The sequence below is a fragment of the Myotis nattereri genome, assembly GCF_964212035.1.
Source record: "Myotis nattereri genome assembly, chromosome: 10".
Lineage (NCBI taxonomy): Eukaryota > Metazoa > Chordata > Mammalia > Chiroptera > Vespertilionidae > Myotis > Myotis nattereri.
The window spans coordinates 24,124,230-24,142,792 of NC_138085.1; the positions used below are offsets into that span (position 1 = coordinate 24,124,230).

The 18,563-nt window shown below is 55.7% G+C and overlaps 1 protein-coding gene across 1 annotated transcript; it reads right to left on the minus strand.

Annotated features, from left to right (window-relative positions):
• Nucleotides 1-1,059: 1,059 nt before the first annotated feature.
• Nucleotides 1,060-17,911, minus strand: LOC308526166 (uncharacterized protein). Its single transcript, XM_081101215.1, has 7 exons — nucleotides 17,626-17,911; nucleotides 15,166-15,311; nucleotides 10,161-10,298; nucleotides 8,145-8,606; nucleotides 7,412-7,656; nucleotides 4,409-4,552; nucleotides 1,060-2,257 (listed from the first exon to the last, which is right to left on the minus strand). The coding sequence occupies exons 1-7, from the start codon at nucleotides 17,702-17,704 to the stop codon at nucleotides 1,552-1,554; spliced, it is 1,920 nt and encodes a 639-aa protein (XP_080957341.1). The 5' UTR covers nucleotides 17,705-17,911; the 3' UTR covers nucleotides 1,060-1,551.
• Nucleotides 17,912-18,563: the final 652 nt, after the last annotated feature.

Here is an 18,563-nt window from a genome sequence, read left to right on the forward strand (position 1 = left end):
TCTCAAACACCACACGCTCCCGTGATTCCACTGCTGGGAATCTACTTCCAAAAGGAGAAAAAGGCCACGTGCACAAAGATGGTCATTTTGGTATTACCTACGTCAGCTGGCGTGACCAATATGGCCAATGCCATGGGGATGGCCAAGCCTTCTGCCACTGCACCATCCAATCGGGCAGCCACTGGCCACGTGTGGCTGCTGAGCACTGAAAACACAGCCAGTCTGAGCTGAGCCATAAGTGCAAAATATATAATAGGTTCTGAGGACTTAATAACAATTAAAAATAATGTAAAGTATCTCATTAATAAGCTGCCCGGTGTGTGTGTGGCTCAGTAGGTTGAGTGTCCCATTCACTAAGAAATCACCAGTGTAATTTCTGATCTGTGGTGAGCCGGCACGGCCATGGCATATTCAGCCCCAGGGTGCCTTATGTGCCAGGCCAGCTCAGCCTGGTTCAGTGACCCTGAGAGGGGTCGGTGAAGGATTAAGAAAAGACAGCAAGAGAATGAAAGCTGGGTCTCAGTGGGATGCTGCTCCTCTGACATAGAGACAGCGCCAGCGCCCACAAGCCATGTCTTTATTTTATAGCAGGTGCCACGAGGTGAAGGAAGGGCGTGATCAAGATGTTTACAACATTCTCGTGGGTTTCAGTCCTACTCAACTACATGCACCTGAACTCTATCACTCAGGCATGTGGGGCCACGTGTTCGGACCACAGGTTCAAGCTTACCACTGTAGCTGTTGGCTATAATTGTGCTGGGAAGGCTCTGCCCTCCAAGCTGGGCCTTGCACGTCGCAATGAGAGGACTGTGCCCTTTCATCAGTCCAAGGCTTGAACCTGTCCAAACACTGTAGCTGCGCCCCACACTGATCAAGGCACATGCCTGGGTTGCTGGCTCCATTCCCCAGGAGAGGGCATGCAGGAGGCAGCTGATGGATGTTTCTCTCAAAAAATCAATAAAGAATCATATTATTTTTAAAAATCTTATTAATAAGCTTTTGGGGTTACATGTGATATTTTAGATATAAGGGTTAAATAAAACAGACCTCTACATTAATCCCACCTGATTCCTTTTACTTTTTGAATATGGCTACTAGAAAGTTGTCTGTACACAAACAGGCGTGAAGCTGGACCTGAATTTTGGGCTGAGGCTGGCCAGCTCCTGCTCTAGAATATCATCGTGGTTGGTGTAGCAGGAAAGTCCCAAGCTTTGGCTTCAGACAAACGGGGTTCCAACCCGCTACTTCAGAGGGACAAGGATGGGAACCCCAGCTCACAAGATCATTGTGAGAATTAAATGAGATGACACAGAGAGCAGAGTGCTCAGTCGAGAGGATGGAGATGAAACGGTACTTGGATGCTTCCATGCACCGCCCCGACAAAAAGCAAAAATCAGGTGAAAGGTGTTCTGTAGCACACCCCTGCCAGTCATGGTGTTCGTCCCAGTCAACTGCCTCTGGCTTCCTCTCTGCCTCTGAGTGACATTCACACACACCCTTTGAGCAGAGATGCCAATGAGGACCCATTCCCACCTGGCTGAGCCCAAGGCATCAGTCCAGGGAATAGGCCCACCCAAGGTCCTGAGGCCCTCCAGCCCCAGGCCTCACCTGGCAGCGGTTGTCCAGCTCAGTCAGCGAGATGTCCGTGCTCTGGAGCTCCTCCCTCAGCCAGTTGCACTGGTTCTGCCAGCAGTTCACCTGCAGCTGCGTGTCGTTCAGGGAGGTTCGCAGCTTCTTGTTGTCTGTGAGTAGCTCGTCCTGCTCCCCCTTCAGCTCCTCGTACCGGCCCTGCCAGTGGTTCACCTCCCGCTGCGTGTCCTTCAGGGAGGTTTGCAGCTTCTTGTTGTCTGTGAGCAGCTCCTTGGTGAGGGCCTGCAGCTCCTTGGTGAGGGCCTGCAGCTCCTTGGTGAGGGCGTACAGCTCCTCTTGCTGCCCCTTCAGCTCCTCGTACCGGGCCTGCCAGCTGTTCACTTCCCGCTGCGTGTCATTCAGGGACAGTTGCAGCTCCTTGTTGTCTGTGAGCAGCTCCTTGTATTCTGTGAGCAGCTCCTTGTATTCTGTGAGCAGCTCATTGGCGTCGGCCTGCAGCTCCTTGGTGAGGGCGTACAGCTCCTCTTGCTCCCCCTTCAGCCCCTCACACTGGGCCTGCCAGTGGTTCACCTCCAGCTGCATATCATTCATGGAGGTGTGCAGCTTCTTGCTGTGAGTCTGAAGCTCCTCCTGCTGCCCCTTCAGCTGCTGGTGCAGGGAATTGGCCCTAGGGGTGGAGAGACACAAGGCCAAGGGCTGAGGCGCACTCCCAGGCTCTGTCCCAGCTGTGCAACCTTAATCAAAACTGCAACCTCTCTGGGCCTCAGTGTTTTTCATGTGTGAATGAAGGGTTGAACAAAATCAGCGGTTTTCAAACTGTGTTCATTGGGGTCCTAGGAGGCTACCCCAGGTACCCCACTGCCAGCTGGGGGAGAACGACAGGCAGGCTCAGACACCACGGCAACAGAGCATCCCTGTAAAAGTCCTTTCTATGTGAGGCTTTGGCACATCTGCCTACTTGGAAAAAGGGTTCTTTGATTCAAACATTTAAACACTGAATCAGAACATTACTGCTCTAAGACTCTATGTCTATATCCAGCTCTTTTCCCCAATTCCAAGCCCCTTTCTAATTTTCAACTACTGAGATAAATAAAATAGAAGATTCTGGAGTGTTACCTATATCCACTTAAATCATCATCATCATCATCATCATCATCATCATTACCTGGGATTCCTTGGGGTAGATTATACCAAAAAAGCTCATATGACCAGAGGCTCATGGACTCAATGTGAACACAGGTGTGTGAAGTTTGGCCCACACAGCTTTTTAAAATTTTTTTAACATTTACTTATTTTATTCTATTTTATTTCATTTTAAAGTGTGTATGATTTTATTAATTGATGTCTCTCCAATAAAGACAACTAAAAAAAAAAATAAAATAACAAAGAAGAAACAGAACAAGATAAAAAGATTCGCCATTGTGGTCCTGTGAATACTTGCGGGTTGGGTTTAAGGGTCCCCGGCCTCAAATATGTCTCCAGGTCCTCCCATTCCTCTGTCCTGCCCAAAAAAGCAGATTTAATAAAAAACACAAACAAAACAAAAAAATAATTACTGTATCAGCATTCCAAAATTTTAAGGTACTCATCAACATTCAGATATCTTCTTCTCAGGAAAAAAAAAAAACACCCCAAAAAACAAAAAACATACAGAAGGAAGACCTGGCAGCCCCGCCTGCCTCCCAGCTGACAGCCTCTATAGCTGGGCTGTATTCTCCACCAGGGCCTGGTCTATTGTTGACTCTCCTTCCCCACCTGCTGGACCTGCCCGGCCACTGCAGGCAGCTGAGTTTACTCAGGGCTGTGGGAAGGAAGGGTTCATATGGTCACGCCTCTGGGTTGAGGCAAGACTTGTATTCGAATCCTGCCTGTGTCACTAACTAGGAGCATTGACCTTGAACAAGTTGTTTAATCTCCCTGAGCCTGTTTCCTCCTCTGTTGCTGTGGATTTTTGAAAGGATAACAATAGCTCAGTCAATTCTTGTGATTCACAGTATAATGTTCTGCCCAACCACGTGAACCCTGACTTAGTGAGTACTGAAACTGTTCCCACCGGTTCCTGGGAGTCTCTGGTCACATTCTGTCAGCTCATCAAGACATAAAGACGCCTCGTGTAATACACTCAGAGCCAACAGCACCATACTTGGGCCCGAATGACCCTTGTGTGCCACTCGAATATTCCCCGTGAGGCCCAGCGCAGCCTTGCACTTGGGAACACTAGACAGCACTTCAGCACTCCATTTGGGGGCCATTACAAACAGCGAAATCGCCTCCAAAGCACACAAAATAGAACACCGTGGCCCATGAAGAGGACGCTGGTAGGTGAGAGCTAAAACAAGGCTGGGGTCAAAGGCCTTGTTCAACCTCAGCTGCAAATGTGCACATCAGGCGACTCCAGTATCTCCCACTCTGGGCATCCATGACAGGCCACGGGCACTGATTTGGGGGTCACCAGTGCATTTCAGCCAGGAGGTGAATTCACAAATGGGAATGCGTGAATGCTGAGGACCACGCCCCCTCCCTCATGGGATTGCTGGTGTGAGAGGATGCAGGTGCCCCTGCCCGACAGTCATCAGCATCATAACTGTGGGAGGGGAGACTGTCCAAACCGAGACAATGCCCCATCCCAGCTGCCGAGTCCTTCCTTCCAGCACCAGCTGGAGGCCCCTTTACCTTGTTCCCACCAGCTGCTTCCAGGGCAGGGTTGGTAAAAATGCACCATCACCAGGGGTCTCACTTGAGCTCAGCTCAGCGGGTGCTGAGTGAGTGGGTCTGAATGGCATCCCGGCAGAAGCGCTGCAGGGGGTCCGCTGGGTACCTGTCCAGCTCTCGCTGCAGCCTCTGGTTCTCCTCAGCGGCCATGGTGCTCGTCCTCTGCTCCTGCTGCAGAGCCTCCCGCTCGGTGGTCAAGAGCGTCCCCAGCTGCTCCAGCGCCGCCTTATGTTGGAGCTGGTCCTTGTATCTGTTGAAGGGAAACATACCCGCTAAGAATGGAAACCCAGGGAGACCTCAAAGCCTTGGTGAGCGGCTTCTCTCTGCAGAGCTGTGGGAGAGGGGGATCGGCATGGGACAGTGCTGGACAGAGAGAGTGGACAGTCACTGGGCCAGCTCTGGGGGTCTCCTCCAGCACAGGAGGCAAGTCTCCCCTCCTCCCACCCGACGTGTCTTCATGGTCCCTACCAGTCCCTGTCAAAGCAGCCTCCCTCCTTCATCCCACTGGGAACAAAACCACTGTTTTCTGAACTCCACGCCCTTCTCAAAGAAACCACTGCAAATACAGCAGAATTCCACCACCCATAACAGCTGATCCCCGCAATGGGCCCTGGGTGAGCCCTCCACCCCAGCTCAGGAACACGACTCTTCTTGCTCTGATCCAGGCAGCTTGGGGGCCAGAGTCTTGTCTGGTGGGGCCCAGGCAGCCACCAGCGGCAGTTGCACACCCTGCTCCTCATGGCACCCCCAGTCCAGCCCTTGCCCTCCCTCTCCCACAGCCTCCCTCTCAACTCGGGCTTTTATTTCCTTCCTGTCTCAGTCTGCAGAGGGTTCCGCACAGCCTCTCCGGAGGGCAGCAGAGCACAAGAGGGAGTCCCTCTGACCAGCCCCAGGCTGTTCCTCCTCCTGCAGGAACCTTCCCTGTTCAGGTGACTCAGGGGCCTCCCCAGGTCCAAGGTGGAGACTGAGTCATCACCTTTCAATCTTCCTCAGGCAGGCAAAACCCTTTCCAGACCCCCTTCCTGAGGTGTCCACACCCAGAGACAGGCTGACAGAGTCCACCCAGGTTCCAGGGTTTCAGCCCCTGCCTGCAGCCCTCCATCCCCGCCCGCCCACCCCATATCAGCTGTACTTGTACCATCTGCCTGGAGCCAAGACTTGTGCGGACTCAGACACACACACCTGCTCGGTCGGCTGCTGGAAGACAAACATTCCTTCCTGTGGCCTTTAGCCACAAGTGGAGGCTGCCCAGACATGGGAAATGGAAGGTGGGGGTGATGGCTCTGCTGGGCTTTCAGGGCGGTGATCTTTCTCATCCAGGTTTGACAAACAGGGCTATGGACCATTAGGGTCCCCACCTCCTGCTTCCCTGTTGTGTCTTGGAAAAGCACAGGATCAAGCATATCGAAACCATTAGTAACCACCCTCCTGCAGGGCAGAAACTGCGAGTGCTTCTCCCCACTGAATCCCGGGTACGAGGCTTGACACCCAGTGCATGTGCACCAGGGGAACGAAGGAGCGAGTGTCCCAGTCAAGTGTCAGGTGAAATGAATACAGATCCCCCGGCCAGTGTTCCAGGCACCTCCACCTCCAACCTGCAGCCCTGCTGCAGACACACCAAGGGCCTCCAGCTATCTGTCCAACCAGCAAAAACCACTGAATCACACAGTAGGTCCACCAAGCAAGGAGTCATAGGCAGAGCAATGAACTCCTCCCTCAGACCAGTCAAATGCCACCTGTACAAACCTTCCCATGTTAACAGCCATAAGAATATATCCACACTGTTATCATTGAGGGTAGGGCCCGCAGCACCTGGTGAGGGGTGGGCACCACAGGAGGCTCCCATCAGTAGTCAGCTGGGTGCATTCAAACCATGTTAGACAGCACCAGGCGCCCAGTGGGTGCTCACTAAGCATCTCGTGAACACAGGATGGGTGCGGAGGAGGCAGAGATGGAGATGACAAGAGGCAGAAGATGCTCATTCTGGCTGGAAGAAACGAGAGTCTGATAGGAGCAGACATCTCGGCACCCCTGAAGGATGGGCATCTGGGTGGAGAAAGGGGTGGAAGGCTCTGGAGAGAGTCCACAGGAAGCACTGGGTGAGTATTTAAATGAATGTCATCTCCCCCAAGTTCATGCAGCAGCAGGCGCCCTCTGCAGGCTCTGCAGGCTCAGTGCCCTCCTGGTCCCTGTGATGCCAAATCCCTGCACCTCAGCTGCTCCCAGGGAAGCCCCAGCCTTTGCCTAGCATTTTGGGAAGTACTCAGCAGGGATAACTCACAAGCACAGGAAGTGGACAGCTCCCTCCTGTGCTGCTCCAAGTGTGGGAGAGCCTCTCTTTAGCGCATCTCTCCCTCTCTCTCCCCACCACATTGGAATCCTCTGTACATCTTACTTCCCCCAGGCTCTGGGTCCCGGTGCACCTGCTGGGGTCATTGTAATCAGGGATCTGCCTGGCAGGAGCTCAGCCGAAGTTGGCTGACTACATGCACATAAAGCCCTGATTTTGAAAAAGTGCAAAGTTAAGATTTATGCATTTAAGGTACATCAATTTTACCTTTAAAAAGGTATATGGAGAGTCAGAGGTAAAGGTGACATGAGAATGGCAGAGTATTGGTAATGCTGCTGCAGGTGAGGGGAACACAGGGTTTTCACTATACTAGTCTGTACAAGTCCATATATTCAAAACTTTCCAAAATTAAAAGTAAAAAAAGAAAATCAGAAGTGCAGACTTTGAGACTTGGACAGGGAAAAGGCTTGGGGAGCTAGGTAAGGCACGCCGCTGAAAATCGGCAGCTGTGGTGACTTCCCCTCCTGGTCCTTGGTTTGGAGAGAATAGGAAGAGGGGGTAGGAATCCCCCGGGAGCTGGGACCCCAATGCTGACACCTGGTTTCCCTGAGCCGGGACTAGTGGGCACACCCTTCTCCCCTGGGGGACCCTCCTGCCCCTCAGTCTCCAGCCGCACCAACTCCACATCGCTGAGGGTGAAGGTGGATTTACTTCTCTTCACTGTGAAGCAGCGGGACCAGAGGAAACATGAGGGGCCAGAGTGAAGGGGGGACAGGAGCCCAGGGAGCCTGTCAGTCACCCCCAGCCACAGGCACCCACCTGTCACTGAGAACCTTGCTCTCCAGCTTCAGGGTCCGACTCAGCAGTGTCTTCTGGCGGCGGTACTTGTCCAGAAGGGCCTCGTGCTCCCTAGTAAGGTGCTCGTGGAGCGTGCCCAGGCACGCGTGTTCCTGCTGCAGGGCCTTGTGGGCTGCCGGCAGCTGCTGGTGCTGGAGCTGCGTGTTCTGCTCTGTGAGCGCAGTGAGCGAGGCGCTCTGGGAGCTCAGAGTGGAATTTTCCACCTGCTGGGAGGGAGAAGGGGATGATGCCTCACCAGGTGCAGGCCCAGGGGGACCACAGACTCCGGATCCCCACGTCCCCACACGGAGTGAGGGGCCAAGAGCAGGTCAAGTGTCGACACCAAAATAGCAGGACCCTCAGGAGAGGCAGCACCCAGCCGTGCTGAGGACAGTTCTCCCTGCACTCAAGGAGCTGCTCTGGGAAGGCCCACGGCAGAAACGGACTGCCCCATGGGCCTAAGCTTAGTCCTGGGCCCTCTCTGCACATGTGACCTTTCTTGGCAATTTATGCCCTTTCTCTGGATAAGCTCCGTGGGTACCCTCTCTGACCACTTTGAAAAGTGCATGGAAAATCAGTAAGGATATAGAGAACCTGAACAGCACTACCAACCCATTTCTCCGATATTTACACAACACCCATCCAACCGCATTCAAACCACCAGAAAGTTAACCGGGGAGGAATCCGTCCTAACTCATTCTGAGGCCAGAATTACCCTGGTGTCCAGCTGCTTGTCCTGCTCCAGGCCCTCGGGCTGCAGGGTGTCCAGAGACGTCTGCAGCCTCTGGTTCTCCAGCAACAGGTCCGGGCTCTCCCGCTCGAGGGCGTGGACTCTCTCAGGGGCCGTTGTCAGGGTGCTGACCTCCATGGCCAGCTTCTCGATCTCCTCCTGCAGCCGATGCAGCTCCTGCTCCAGCTTCTGTGCCCGCACCACGTGCTCCTTCACCCGCGCCTTCATGTGCTCCAGCTCCTGTGCCTGCGCCGCCTGCGCCTTCACCTGCTCCAGGTCCCGGCACAGCTGCCGCCGCTCCCACTCCATCATGGTCACTTTCCTTTTGGTGTCCGTCACCGTCTGGAGGAGGGCTTTTTTCTCAGTCTTCTGGCCCTTCATGCGGGCCTTGCTGCTGGTCTGTGAACTCTCCCGCAGCGAACGCACCAGTTGTTTAAGATCCTTGAACTGCAGGAAAACACAATGGAAACGACACAGGCGTGATTTCGGTCCAAATGGGAGACCTAAAGTGTAGGCCTGGAATGCCCATTTCATCATGGACCCAAAGGACGTCCTAACGTTTCCCAGAGGCCTGATATGGACAGAAGGTGAAGGGCACGGAGATGCCCACCCAGACAGTTCCAGTCTAAACACTTTCACAGGAGCCAGATGACTCAGAAACAGAAACCACATCTTCTCCTAAAGCAGTGAGGTGATTTCCTGGTGCTTTTACCCTGGTCCACAGTGGCTCGAGATCTGACCGCCCACCTCTGTGGCCGCTCCTCACGCCACTCTCCCCTGCAGACATTGCACATGATCTTCCCTCTGCTGTGAATGCTCACCTGCCTCCACCCGCGGCCTCAGCATCACTGGCTCCTTCTCATCCTCCAGGGCTCAGTGTGACTGACAGCTCCTCAGGGAAGCCCTGCACCACGATTCTGAATGTCCTCCACCTAATAAGACTCTCCCTGAACCCACGTATATTCCCTCAATAGCACACGTCTCAAGTCACCTGGCTTGTCACCTGTCGTTCCACCTCCTAGACTGGAAGCCATATTGGGGGAGGGTGGATGCATGCCTCTTAAGTCTACACAGCACCTCCCCAAGCCCCTTTTCTGCAATACTAGAGAGGGTGAAGAACTCAAGTACCTGATACCCAGCCTCCCTTGCAGCTAGGGTTAGTCATGTGTCAGGTGTGGCCAATGAGATGTCCACAGAGGATCCCAGGAGGCCTTCCCTCTGTCTCTTCACACTCCACATTCTTCCTGCCCACTTCTTGGCGAGGTACAACAGCCACTGCCAAGACTGGCAGAGCAGGAAGAGAGAAGCCTGGTTTCTGGGTGGCGTCCCTGAGCCGCGCCCCAGCACTGGGCTGCCTACCCTAGGACTTCCTGTAGTGTGAGGCGGGTCAACCCTGGAGGTTATCCTGGGCTCTGAGTGTGAAGCTGGACATTTGAAGGGGGATCTTTGTCCTGCGGGCTGTCCCATGAGCTGCAGGACATTTAGCAGCATTCTAGCCTCTCCCACCACAGCCAGGAGCAGAGCCAGGAGCACCACCCCTCTCCTCCCCCAAGTCATGACAATCATAAACAAGATGGCCAGTGCTTCCCAGCCAGTGCGGGTCAATGGTTGAGCATCAACCTATGAACCAGGCGGTCACGGTTCGATTACCGGTCAGGGCACATGTTTAGGTTGCTGGTCAATCCCAGTAGGCGGCATGCAGGAGGCAGCCGATCAATGATTCTCTCTCATCATTGATGTTTTTATCCCTCTCTCCTTCTCCCTTTCCCTCTGAAATAAATACAAAATAGATTGAAATAACAAAAAGATTGCCAGTGTCCCTGGGAAGCAATATCTGTCCCGGCGCCCCTGCTGTGGCTGGAATTGCTGGTGTGAGCTGCAGCTGAGGGAAGAGACTGGTAACCCGGGAATCACTGCTGGATTCCCAGGACAACCTATGGTTCTGGACTCTCCCTCTCGCAGGCAGGGGCGCCAGGGGAGGCATGGCGCTGGAGGGCCTACCTCCTGGGCTTCCTCAGCCTTCAGGGTCTCGATGTCACGGAGCAGCTGTTCTCTTTCCTCCACCAGCTTCTCACAGAGAGTAGCCAGATCCCGGCTGGTCTGCTTTTCTCTTTCCATCTGGACTTGCAAGTCTTCATTCTGCGGAGCCAAAGACCCAGCCCGTGCAAAAGTCCGTTTCAGGGAGTGAACTGTGTTTTAAAGCAAACCCGAAACCTGTCAGCCCCACAGAACACTTTATCAGGCCTTTTCTCAAGGGGAAACCTTCCCGCCCACTTCCTGGGGAGGTACATCAGCCACTGCCAAGGCTGCAGAGCAGGAAGGGAGAAGCCTGGCTCCTGGGTGGCGTCCCTGAGCCGCTGCCCAGGTCAGGCCTAGTTGTGCAGTGAGCTCCCCATACCCTTGTCCATCACCTCTCAGCCCATGGTGTGCACTTCCAGCTCATGGTAGAGAAAAAGGCCATGGACACCAATCGGTCAGCTTCCCTCCCAGCTTTCCACTGCTCACTCTCAATGCTTCCATCATAGGCCATGTCCACTACTGTCCTGAGGGCCAGGCCACATTCCTGGGGCCAGCAGCCACCACTGGATGTCCTACAGGGACTTCACCCAGTTGGTGACATTCCTATTCATCCAGCTGCTCGGAGGGGTCCTCTGCTATCTCTCTTCCTCCTCTCCCCTCCAAGTAAATGGACCACCAAGGCCTGTCCTCATTCCCCATGCGGCTCCCCCTCCACACCCCACTGCTGCCCAGGCCAGACCAGCTCCGTCCTGCCTGGACGACTGCCCAATCAGCGGCCCAACATGGAGCTCTTCTGTGGGAACCACCAGTGCCCACTCCCTGAACATGAACTGCCTGGACCCACACGTCTCACACTCTGTGCCTGACACCTGAACACCGTGATGGTCGCAGATTCAGACTCAGGGTGGGCCCTGAGGTGCGACTCCCAGGCGAGGCCCGTGCTGCTGTCCCTTCCCACTGACACCAAACTCATGACCACAGGGGATGGGGAGAGGGTGGTTCCCTGCTAACGATGTGACTGTGAGCAGGTGTCCTTAACTGACAGTGCCAGCAAGCAGCAGGCATGGGCCCCAGCTTCTGTCAGGGTGACATGCTCAGCTCACACCTGGCAGGGGGCAGGTGCAACAAGAGCTGACCCCTCCTGAGAACGCCAGGCCCCTCCCACCCTCAGAGCTTCTGACATGGTCATTCTGGGCTGGGCCCAAGAGCCTGCATTTGACTTTTGACCCTGATGCTGGTTTGGGATGATGGCTCTAAAGCTAAAACAGAGGAGCCCCACGATCCAGATCAGGTAGCTCTCAGAGCTTTTAAACACCCGAGACCTCAGGCCACCATCTAGAACAGGGGTGGGCAAACTTTTTGACTCGAGGGCCACAATGGGTTCTTAAACTGGACGGGAGGGCCAGAACAAAAGCATGGATGGAGTGTTTGTGTGAACTAATATACATTCAAAGTAAACGTCATAACATAAAAGGGTAGGGTATTTTCTTTTTTTAGTTTTATTCATTTCAAAAGGGCCGGATCCGGCCCACGGGCCGTAGTTTGCCCAGGGCTGGTCTAGAACCTCTGGGGGCAGGACCTTCAGACACCCAGCAACCCAGTGAGCAGCAGGACCGAGAGCCGGCTCCATTCACCTGGCTGGGGGCGGCCTGGTACAGGCAGGTTGACAAACTCCCGGAAGGATCGCTGCTCTAATGCCAGCTCTGCCTACTTCTCCTGGGCCGAGGCCGCCCTGCCTTTATCTCACAGGTCTGGGCACTGTCTCCAGACTCCTAGGAAGTAGCAGGCAGGCAGCTTCTTCCCCATGAGGGGGAGGGTCAGGCACAGTGGGGCTCATATCCGTGCCCTCACAGCACCCTGTGGGCACACCCAGCCCCCTGCCCCAACATGGGGACCCGAGGACGGGGCAGCCCCACCCAGCCAGGGTCAACAGCAAAAGGCGCTGCAAGGAGCTACATGTCTGAGTCTTTCTCACAAGTGAGAACATCTTTCTTCTCCTTCCTGATCGCTGCCTCACTTCCCAGCACCAGGTCTGGGCTCAGCAGGAAGCAGGCATCAGCCCTGATGGCAGCGCCTGCTCTGGAGCCGGCCCTGAGGAGGAAGGCCCAGCGCAGCTGTCACTCACCCTCATTCAGAGAAGGGCACCGGCCCAGGGAGTCCAGTGATCTGCCCAGCGCCCCACAGTGAGGATGCGGCAGAGCCGAACGCACCGCAGTGGGCCGACCCCAGGCCTGCTCTCTCAGACGGGGCCTGGGGTGTGTGCCCCCCAACCTCCTGCCTTGTTCACCCCTCCCCATCTTACTGTTAATCCTTCTCCCCTGCTGCCCCCGTCTGTCCCAGTGAAAGGAGTGTTATGTCCAACCTTTGCATATCTGGTGTGGCTGCTTCTTGTCTGAAGCTGTGACTGCCCCATGCCCCCCCGGCCCCCCTCCTCCGCTGGACACCCCCATCTTTCTCTGCTTCTTTTTGCCGTGGAACTGGAACTCTCACTCCTGTACTTCCCTGAAGGCCCTCCCTTCCCCTAGGGCAGCGGTTCTCAACCTGTGGGTCGCGCACAATGAAAATACATCCTGCATATCAGATATTTACATTACGATTCATAACAGTAGAAGAATTACAGTTATGAAGCAGCAACGAAAATAATTTTATGGTTGGGGGTCACCACAACATGAGGAGCTGTATTAAAGGGTCGCGGCATTAGGAAGGTTGAGAACCACTCTGAGAGCTGCCTGGGCTGAGATGGTTTCCTGTCTTCCTCAAAGCACCAGGCTTGGGCCACGGGCTCCTGTGTGGAGGCTCCAGGTGCCCAGAGCACGCAGGTGCCAGGGGCCTGCCATCAGCCCCTGTGCTGCACTTGTGTTCCCACGATAGGCCCCAAAGGGCTGCCCTCTTCCTAAGAGGAATGAAGTCTGAGGATGTCAGTGCCAAGTGAGGGTGGGGGGCGCACCCTCTCTAAGGTCCACAGAAAGGTCATGAGTTACAGGGAAGGACGTGAACTTCGGGAACTAAGGTTTACACAGACCGAAGGCAGCCTACATCCTGGGCGACACTGGGTGGTGGGAGAGCCGAGCTGGCACCGGGGGGGGGCCTGGGACTCCAAGCCACCTGTCCTGGCTGACCCTTGTCCCTTCTTCTCAGACACCTCCCAGAGGGCCATGTTGTCTGGACGTGTCCAAGATGGGCCTGTCCTGGCTCCAGGGAGGTCAATGTCAGGCCATGTCCCCTGTGGTTTTTAGCTGATGGCCCAGATGCACCATCAATCCAACATTAGGGAGGACCCATGATGCAGCCAGGCCCCGAGCGGGCTGAGCAGGACAGGGAGGAGAGCAGAAGGGCCACCTTCGCAGGGCTCCTGGCAGCAAACAAGGGACAGTGCTAGTCTGGGAACTGTGGCCCCTCCCTCCCACCAGGGGCTCAGAGCCAAGACAGGTCTCTGAGGGCTGTGGCAGGACTGTCCTGGGGTCCTACAGGGAACTGATCAGGAGAGGAAGTGGGGATGGGACCGGAGAGACAGGGCTAAGGAGTCATGTGGGGAGGTGGCAGCCACCACCTGTCCTGTGTGTGCGGAGGGGGGACCAGAGTGGACGCCGAGGGCAGGAGAAGCATCAGAGATCATTTCTCAGCCCTGCCGGGAACTGGGCCAGAGGCTACAGCGCAGGCCTCTGCAGCTCACCCCTGAGGACCTGCCGCGTTGGAGGTTCTCATCTTTCTAAAGGTCAAGCCTTTCTATCTCGGCAAAGATTGAGCTGCCATTTACAGAGACATTCACTGTGCCCGGCCCACATGAATCTAACACCCAGACTGTCTGGTGGCTTTCCCTGAGCTGCGCTGCACAGAGACGCGGTATGAGGAGGGCCTTCCTCCCGGCCCCCAGGGAGAGGACACACTGCTTGGCAGCTGCTCTGCTGCGAGGTGCATGGAGCCTCAAAGGATGAGAAGTGTGAGTCACAGAACCTCAGACGTCCCACCAGAGGCCTGGAGAAACCACTGCACACGAGGAGGGGTGGTCCCAAGCCTCACCCAGAGATGAAGTTCCAGCAGAGCTGTGACCAGCGGGACCCAGGTCTCCGGTCTGCAGCCCAAGTCCCTTCCATTGCCAGGGCAGCCTCAGCAAATGACGCTGGCAGGATCCCTGGGCCGGTCGTGACAGACACCCAGACACCTGAAAGCACCAGTCCTGCCAGGTGGTCAGCAAGCAAGAGTGCCCTTGTGCCTTCCTCACCCGGAATCCGGGCACCCGTCAAGGTGTGCTCAGAGCCCGTGACGCAGCTGTGTCACCCGTGGTGGCTACATGGACTGAGGCCCTCTGACCCAGAATGACCGGCACAGGGAGGCCATCGCTAGCCTCTCAGGGCCCTTCTTGCCATGTGAATGGGGTCCTGGTAACTGTAGGATGAACCTGGCTGGGAAGCCTGTCTGTCCTCCCAGATGTCTGTTCCTCTGTGCTACTGGGAAGACCTGGTTTGTCCAGAAAGGCAATGCAGTCCAGCCATCCCCTCTTCCTCATCCCCTCGACCGAAAGGAGAGAGTGGGCACTGCGCTCCTGTCACCAGCAGCCAAGCCCTGAAACGGCCCATCCATGGTCTCCACACGGGAGCGAGTCTTCCATCGCTGCTTCTCTCCCGGGCCCGCCTGATGGTTTCTAACAGGGCGCTGCTCTCCTTCCATGAGGCCCTTGCCACGGGCGGGACCCTCTGCCTGCACTAACTCACACCATCCTCACCACACCTACTGGTGGGTGCGTCGCTAACCCCCTTTCACAGGTGAGGGCAGCGAGGCACAGGGAGGCCCATCGTGTGCGGTCTCACTGCGGCAGGGACTCCTCGTGCTGCCTCGTGACGCCTCTCCAGGAGGCCTCCTGTCCCCCTACCGTAACAGTGGCTGCGCTGGACGCTGCCTGTCCCCCAGCTGCGCATGCTCACCGACACCCGGGTGCTCCCCCTGGCCCCTTACATGCCTGTATGTTCCGGACACCACCCACGGGTACCTGCTTTCTGAGCTGCTGGTTCTCCTTCTCCAGCTCCCGGCGCTGGAGGCTGCTCTCCTGCAGGGCCAGGGAGGCGTCCCGCAGCCCCTGGATGGTGCCCTGGAGGCTCTGCTTCTCCTTGTCCAGCTTCAGGAAGCAGCTGGAGGCTGAAGAGCAAAGTGGAGTCAGAGCCCATATTCCAGGGGCCTCAGCTTCTGCTCTCTGCCCCCAGCCCTGAGACGGCCATCACCCTGAGCCCTAGGCTTGAGGGTCTGGGATGGTCAGCTGGGTGCCCTCCCTTTTTCCCAGGGTGCTGTTGCTGTCTGCACCTGAGGGTTCCTCAGGCGGTTACGGCCCCTCTGCTGGCTCAGCTGGGTTTGTTAGGGGAGCAAGCAGAGCTTACGAAGAAAGCAGGTGATGGCAGAGAGAAGCCAATGCAAACGTTCAAGACAGTGGAATTGTTGGCACCACTCTCTGCCACGTTTTAACCTGATCGTCAAGCCAAGGATTTCAGAGACTAACGGAGATGGCAAAGAGAGTGCGCTCTCTGTGCCAGCCTCAGAGTGGTGGGAATCCAGGTGGCTCAGCCGAGGGTGCAGCGGGGACACGATCACTGACCGCATGTCTGTGGGGGGAAGAGGCTCTGGGGCGCAGACGCCCAGTACTCTCCATCTCTGGGTACGGCCCTTCAGCCAGAGATTTCAGTTTGTACTTTCACAGTTGCATTGAAAGAGAATGACACAGTGTATCCAAATTGCTTTTAAAATTCTAAGTGAGATGAAAACATAAGGCAGAAAAAGGCAATGTCCTCCTTTGCTTTTAAACAGCTTCAATGCGGAACAGAAAGAGAGCACAGACCTGAGATGAATGGGAGTTCGCGGCCCCTCCCTGCCGCCAGCAGGTGTGTGACTTTGGGAAAGTCCCGGGGCTTGTTCAGGAGGAAAACATGACTGTCCGAGGGGTCAGGGTTGTTCCCTCGCCTGTCCGTCCAGGCCGCACACTCAGCTCTGGGAGCCTGATCACACTGTACTGCTAGTAGGGCTGCTCACGAGCACCCCAAGAAGCAGAGCAATGGGTATCTTTGGATAAGACAAGGGCGAGAAGAACAGCCATCCTTTGTTGGCGCCCCGTGGGCCAGGCACAGCCTAACGCTTCACTGTCTCCTCTCACACGATACCCATGGCGATCCTGTGAGGCAGCTTCATTACCCCCATTTTTCAGATAAGAAGACTGAGGAGCAGAAGAGGTCACCTGGCTAACAAGGAGAGGAGCCAGGACTTCAAACCCGGCCTTTCTGACTCGAGAAGCCACCACCCCAACCACACAAAGTGCGTTCACGCTTTGTTCGTGAGCTGCCAGCTGAGCAGCAGGAGTTAGGAACACGAAGAAGAAGTCAGTCACTGACCCTAAAGGGCTCACAAGCTGCACTGAGCATCTGGATCAGGGAGGCTTTCCAACCCCATCAGCCACCTTGGTCTCTAACAAGCACATCTGGTCTGAGCCAGTCCCTGCCAGCTGGCACCACTTCTGTGTCCCACCAGGGGGCAGTGTGCTCCCCAGGAACCTGAACTCCCAGAGCCTGGGTTCCCAGGACTGGGGAGACACCAAACCACGGAAAGAACTAACTTCTCACACAGATTCGTAGTTCAGTGAACTGATTTTAGGTTTGGAGGGGATGGGACGCCTTGAAGAGAAGGAATACCCAGCTGCTTTCAACAGCCTTTCCATGACGCTGAGGAATGACGCTCAGAATTGAAAAAGCAGCCCCTCCCCAAACCAGCCTAAGGCCCTCCTGGCTCTGCAGAGCTCTAAGCAAAGCCTAACCTGCACTCTCAGGTGCACGTGTGCTATTATTGGACACAGGAACTGGCTTGTTGTTTGCTGGGTGCTGAGGCTCCTGCTGCACTGCCGGCCACCACACCCACCTTCCCTGGCCACACCCTCACCTCCTCTGGGGGCTGGGAGGGGGCAAACACCAGAGGGAGAGGAAGAGGCCTGGATCCTCTGAACAGCAGCCACTGAGCAGCCCCAGCCCAGGAAGACGGAGAGCAGACCATACCCATCTGTCCGATTATGAAATCACCGGAGGAAACCATGCCCCGGGTACAACTATAATGGAGGCGAGTGGCCACTGGGGACGTCTCCTGCATCCAGAGCTTCCAACCCTCCACCGATAGATCGAAGACACCCCCTGGGCATCAGCGTGCTGTCATCTGGAAGCTCCTGGCACTGGCTGAATGGAAGCTGAGAAATCTGGCAACACTTCCTTCACATTTCGCGTCCTGACTCAAGGTGGCCAGGCCCTTCATGTTCTTGGGGAGAATTGCAATGACACAGTTCCAAATGGCCCTTGAATAAAACCCTATTTACTTGGGTAGAGGAAGGGCTGACACATGAGTTTCAGAGCCAAGGGCTCAGCTCCCTGGGTAAGAGAGAATCCACAGCCAGGCTGGCTCCCAGCCACCAGGGGCTGCTGCTTACCCTCTGACAGCTGCTCCAGCTCCCAGTGTAGGTGGGCGGACTCCTCCACACTCTGCCCCTGTGCCGTCTTGAGGGCCATGTTCTCCTCCCGCAGCTCCTCAAGGCATTTCTGGTCTGTGTCCCGGGCCTAGTGCAGGAAGTGGGGGTGGGGGTGAGGATGTGGACGGGGGCACGCTCTGGAAAAGCCCCGGCCCCCGTGCATCTGTCCTCATTCCCCCAGGATGAAGGGCCTCCATGCCCCTGCTCACTACCAAAAACACAGCTGCACAGAAATGACTCCAGCACATGGCCCAGCTGTGAGACTTACAGCCACTAGAAGGTATGCTGACCCAGTGACCTAGGGGATGAAGACACCCGAGGTCTCTGAGGGGTGTCTGAACAAAGTGACGTACAGCGCAGGGCTTTAGAGCAAGTGCTATGGTGACGGCAGCTCTGTGGCCCCTTAGCAGGCCTAACGCCTTGGAAAGGCCGTAGGGACTCTCACATCACAGCTCAACCCACATCATAAACGCCCGAGGAGACTTTTTTTGCAACAGAGGCCCAACCCCTCCATCCTCACAGGAAAGCAACACAGCATCAGGCCCTCTCTGTGTTGGAGGCTTCAGTGGTGCCCACTCAAGCCACTGAGCTTAGCAAGCGACTCTCTGCCCTCAGAGCGTCACTGTGTTGGCAGCAGCACCGATCCAGTAGCTGAACATCAGAGAAGGGCACAACAAGAACCTAAAACTGCCCCCATCTGTGCTACACGTGGTGACCACATCTTGTCCTACCAATTGTAGGTGGTGCAGCCTCGATTTCAGCTGCACATTCTCCTTCTCCCGCTCGAATAGCTTATCAATCCAATACCAAATCCAACGGTCCTGGAGATGGCTCTCAGTGTCCATGGAAAAATAATCGTCTTCCGTCGGCACCTGGTCAGCAAGAACACACATGAGAGC

What these genes read in the sequence shown, in the direction of transcription:
- LOC308526166 (XM_081101215.1), bottom strand. Translation starts at nt 17,704, where the DNA reads ATGGCCCTCAAGACGGCACAGGGGCAGAGTGTGGAGGAGTCCGCCCAC. An exon ending in GCTGGAGCAGCTGTCAGAGG is followed by an intron (nt 15,312 to 17,625) that starts GTAAGCAGCAGC and finishes TTTGCTCTTCAG; the next exon opens with CCTCCAGCTGCTTCCTGAAG. An exon ending in CTGCAGCGAGAGCTGGACAG is followed by an intron (nt 2,258 to 4,408) that starts GTACCCAGCGGA and finishes CTCCACCCCTAG; the next exon opens with GGCCAATTCCCTGCACCAGC.